General features: G+C 49.0%; 1 protein-coding gene across 1 annotated transcript in view; it reads left to right on the forward strand.

The window, feature by feature from the left end:
• The window catches only part of LOC130387240 (collagen alpha-1(XI) chain-like), an 80,576-nt gene that overhangs the window by 25,945 nt on the left and 49,631 nt on the right, over positions 1-5,000 (forward strand). Inside the window, exons 11-14 of the mRNA XM_056596254.1 lie at positions 1-8; positions 2,441-2,515; positions 3,232-3,315; positions 4,887-4,943. The exon at positions 1-8 is cut by the window's left edge and continues 55 nt beyond it. Of these exons, the coding sequence (XP_056452229.1) occupies positions 1-8; positions 2,441-2,515; positions 3,232-3,315; positions 4,887-4,943 (224 nt within the window). The remainder of the gene's footprint in view (positions 9-2,440; positions 2,516-3,231; positions 3,316-4,886; positions 4,944-5,000) is intronic.

Genomic DNA, 5,000 nt, shown 5'->3' on the forward strand with positions numbered 1-5,000 from the left:
GAGAGAAGGTAAGCTCAGGTTCCAGATGTTTCTGAACAGCTCCGTCGCTCACTCTGTGCCCATCGCGGGACCTCCGCAATGGGAGACCTCCAGCCCTGTTGATACTCTAAGCATCGGCATGTAAGGGGGGGGGGGAGAATTATGAAGTGGTACTTAGCTTGGTTCATTGGCTATATTGATTGCATTGCAGGGTAAGTGTTTTCAGATTTGAAGAGGGCCCCTGATGTGTACAAAATGAACTGGATTACCAGGGCTCATGCCTACACATCTTGCTGCAGAAATGAGACGAGTCAGCGGATCGTAGCGGAAGACAGGGCTTCTGTTGTTCTGTCTGTGGAAGGCCACACAATCCCAGAACAAAATAACACAGCCCTTAAACCGCAGATTCAGTTAAACGTTTGGACAGTGCCCTGCTACTGCAGTTGCAAGGGGAATTAGCCAGGGATGGATTGGCAGTCAGAACGACAAATTCCCTTTACATTTCCAGCGTGTACCCGCCCAAACTCTCTCAAAAAAAACAAAGCCCAAGCAAAAAAAGCCTGGGACAGGTCTGCTGGCGACGTGTACTCCCGCAGGGTCTGCCATTCCACCTCTTATAATGACGACAGCGCCTGAGCTCTCTCAGGCCTGCCTCCTCCCTCCCTCCCTCCCTCCCTCCCTCCCTCCCTCCCTCCCTCCCTCCCAGAGCGCTGTGGGGTTCCTCTCATTAGCTTGACGGATGGGGATGATGCGTAATAAGCCCTGGCTGCCGTCAACAGCCCCACCACCACCTTCCACCACCTCCACCTCCACCGCCACCGCCACCGCCGCAGTGGGAAGCCAGGCCCCATACTGGCTGGTTTTTCACCCGATTCGGTGATCCCATCTCCACCCCCCCTCCGCCTCCTCCTCCTCCTCCTCCTTCTCCACCCAGCCACCTCCACCTCTGTATTCATCGCTGCCTACGGCTATACCAGCCTGTTGGATGGAGGAATCCGTGCAAGCCCGTGGAATTCGGTTAAACCCGTTTTTTTTGGGGGGTTTGTGGGCGAGCAAAGGAAAAAAACAAAATGCACTGCATTCCCCCATCGTCCTCCTCCTCCTCTTCCTCCACCTCCTCCTCAGTCTCCTCCACACACACAACAGTCTTATTGTTCTCGGGGGCTAAAAGAGATGAGGAAAAAAAAATACTTCATGTGATGTATGGCCACGCAGGGGCTGCGTAGCGTCGACCGCTTCCCACCGCTGAGAACGCGTGGGACGGAGAGAAGGTGCCAGCGTGCGTTTCCGTGACTCTCGGCAGCCTTTTCGGATTTTCTTCTCCCGCTGTGACGGCGGGGACTGTTTGATCAGCCGGCAGCTCTCCCAGGAGAGAAACGGGGGGGGGGAAAAGGGAAACACATACAAACACGGAGCAAATTCCACCCCATCACTCACACGTAACCGGTGCTGTGACGGATCGGGGGGGCCTCCGTGGCCACTTGGTGGCGCTGTAGCGACCGGGCCGGAGCAGAGGCGCTGGTGGGGGCTTGTTTTGTTAACACACATGGGAACGATTTGAGTTCTTCTGCCCGAGAGACCTTGGTGCGTGACAGGCCTGCTGAAAAGAACAGGGGGGGGGGGGGGGGGGGGGGGAATGGCTACGTGTTATTTAGGATGGCTCTTTAGGATAACCTGCTGTCTTTATTCATTTGTTTACGGGCCAGACTGTGTTCCTGCCTAATCACCATTGTCAGTATACAGCCATACAGGGTTTTTACAACCCAACGGTTGATTACAGAGCATGTTTCCTATTAGCATGATGCTCTTTAGGAATTCAAGTCCATTCAGTGTTCTCCTGCAATTAACAGGCGCAATATTGTCGGAGAGCAGATTAACGCATGCTTTATTTTTGTAATGACTTGGGGTTTCCTGGATGAGAGTTTAATTGCTTTTTTGGCTAAGGGCAGTGATTGCTTTGATGGGCATTGTGTCAAACTACTGGATACTACACTGGTAGTCTCTGTTCCTTCTCTCAGGCAGAGCAGCTATGTACTCTGCCTACTTCTAGGATAAAGGCCACCATGGAAAGAAAAACGATTTTAATTTCTTCATGGAGTAACTCTCTAGCAGGATCTCATTGTCTCCATATGCTTGTCTGAAAAGGCCCATCGATCGAACATATTTAATTTAGGATAAGCCCAAACAATGCGCACTCAAGCGCTTCAGGGCTCTCCCTGCAGGGACATGGTTGTCATAGATAAACACTAAGGTCCTCACTCGTGCAGTTTAAGAAAAAAAAAAAAAGATAATAGTTGAATGGAAAACTTCTCTGTGCTCATCCAATTTCGCTCGCTCTGAGAACCATGATTGTCCATATGATTTGATTTACAATTCAAAATGTACTCGTTTGAAAAAATAGATATAGTATTACAGGAAATGGATTCGCATAAAACAAAAACGTTCCTCTCTCTCTTCCCAGGGTCCTCCAGGGCGTCCCGGTATTCCCGGTTCGGACGGTGTTCCGGGTCCTGCTGGTACCATCCTGATGCTGCCGGTGAGCTCCCGTTCTGTCCTCCCTGAACCAGCCGCTTCAGACACCTCGGTCTCCCTCACCTGGCCCTAGCCCTGCAGTCCCAGCTCCCTCCAGTTAGCCCGTTCTTCAGCTCATAGCATCGTCAGCCAGCCAAGGAATCTCACCCTTATTTGCTTTGAGTCACAAATCAGTGGGGTTGTAAATGTCAGCCAGCCCAATGGACTGGAACCAGTGACTTTGAAAAGCCTTGGCGACCGCCCGTTCTCTCCTCGGGCCTGCTTTTTGTCCTGTGTGTCTGTCTGTGTGCGTATGTGTGTGGTTGTGTGTATGTGCATATCCATTCAAGTTTGTGTGTGTGTCTCTAATGGTGCCTGTCAGCGTGTGTAATGAGCAGCAGTGGCTGTCTCCTTGCGCACGTAGACTTTGGTGTGTGTGTGTGTGTGTGTGTGTGTGTGTGTGTGTGTGTGTGTGTGTGTGTGTGTGTGTGTGTGTGTGTGTGTGTGTGCGTGTGTGAGTCGACTCTATAACCCTTTCATATATATATGTTATGAGGACACGGGTGTGTTTTTTGTGTGAGTATGGCAGCAGCACTGACAGCTTTACAGGTGTCCCTGGGAGAAAACGGGACAGGGTAGTAGGAAGCGCTGTTGCATTGGGTTGCTCAATAGGCCGTGGATACGACTGGACGGGGCTTTCATTCATCCCGGTGACTCTGTTCTCTCTGTTGCGGCCCACAGTTCCGCGCCGGAGGAGAGTCCCACAAGGGGCCAGTGGTCTCCGCGCAGGAAGCCCAGGCACAGGCGATCCTGGCCCAGGCTAGGGTGAGTATTGATGCTGAGGACCCTGCTCGAAGTGACCTACACAAGGTTGACCCTTTGTATTGAGTGCACCCCTTCAGCCGTCGGACGACATGATCTATGTCAGCACATTCTAGTAGGGATTACATATTTTGAGAGTTAGTGTTAATAATGAGTGATTTGAGAAGATAGATAAGGAGATAGAATCGGTGATGCGTCAAATAGAAACATTGTTTTGGGCAAAATCAGCGAGATGTTCGTGGCATCATAACACAAAGCTCTATATCAGTCCACTCCAAACAAAAGCAGAAAGCCATGCATCAAAATAAAGTCTGCTTACTGTTAAGTAAGCAGACTTAAGTGTAGTAAATCTGACTATCCTTTATGATTATATAGCTCCTCAACGACTCCCAAGGAAACGACAAAGCCGAAAAATGTATTTCTTTTTCACTCTCTGATTGTTGCTTTTGGGCATTCCATTGTATATATCGGCTCCGAGACAATTTGCTCGACCGATTAAATAAAAAGAGGACAAGATTCCAGACACTCTATATTGCTGTAATCAAAGTGTTATATTGAACACACTGGGAACATTTCACAGCATTATGTTTGTGTAGAGTGGTCCCTTGAGCAAACAGCAGGTGGCTGCTATGGTTTCCAGAGAGCACTTGTCACCTCCGCACTCTTTCCTGGCTCTCGGTCTAGAGGGAAGTATGCAGGGGGGCCAAAAGAGAGCCCAGCAAGTCTCCATCAACCTTATAGCGAGATTCCCCACCGAGTGGTAACGACTGCGGGTGAAAATAGTATTTATGGGCGCACTGGAAGGTTCTCTGCTGTATCACAGAGAGTTCAGCCGTGGCTAGCCGTGTGCTATGCTAAAGCAACCATATGTCGATAAATGTGGCTGCCGGTTTTTGTATTATATGAGTATGTTGTGCGTTTTGGTCCAGCAATTTTATGAATAGTATAATGAGGCGGTGAGCACGTCAGGGAAACAATGGAACTTCAATAAAAACGTACACACAGATTTATGTGCGAACAAACTATGCTAATAACTTTAACATGATTGGAGAGAGTAAAAAGTTAATTCAGAGTGTACCGTAGTTCAAACCACATTTCAAAATCTATATTTCCAGAGGTGACTTACGTAATGAGTAATATTAAAAACTTGCCCTTTACTTTAATAAATCCGGACTAGTGTATCAATGAACATGTAGCTTCTAAGTAGCCACATCGGTTTGCATGGCATCAGCCCTCTGGCTATACAGAAGGGTAAAGCGCTGAGCTTATTAAGGGAAGCCAATGCACCTTGTTAGCCCCGCAGCTGGAATTTTCCTGGCTCTTGTTCCTCACACTTCATTACATCAAGGACAGTTGTACAATTGTGTTTCACAAGACGCCAATAAACAGGCTACAACAATAGACCACTGCAGTCTACTGCATCAACCGCGCCAAGCGATAGGGTTCAATTCCACTATTCCCTGTACGTCAAAATTAGGGTATGAGTTTTAATAAGGTTGGACGAGTTTACTTGTGTAGTGTCAGCACTTTGCTTTGAATGGTTTGTTTATGAGCTGTCATCCTCCAATCCACAGCTGACTATGAGGGGTTCTCCGGGGCCAATGGGAATGTCTGGCAGATCTGGACCTGTGGTGAGTGACCCTGAGTGCACGCCCGCACGAATGCACCCGCTTATTCATATAAACACA

This window comes from Gadus chalcogrammus, chromosome 8 (genome assembly GCF_026213295.1).
Source record: "Gadus chalcogrammus isolate NIFS_2021 chromosome 8, NIFS_Gcha_1.0, whole genome shotgun sequence".
Classification (NCBI taxonomy): Eukaryota; Metazoa; Chordata; class Actinopteri; order Gadiformes; family Gadidae; genus Gadus; species Gadus chalcogrammus.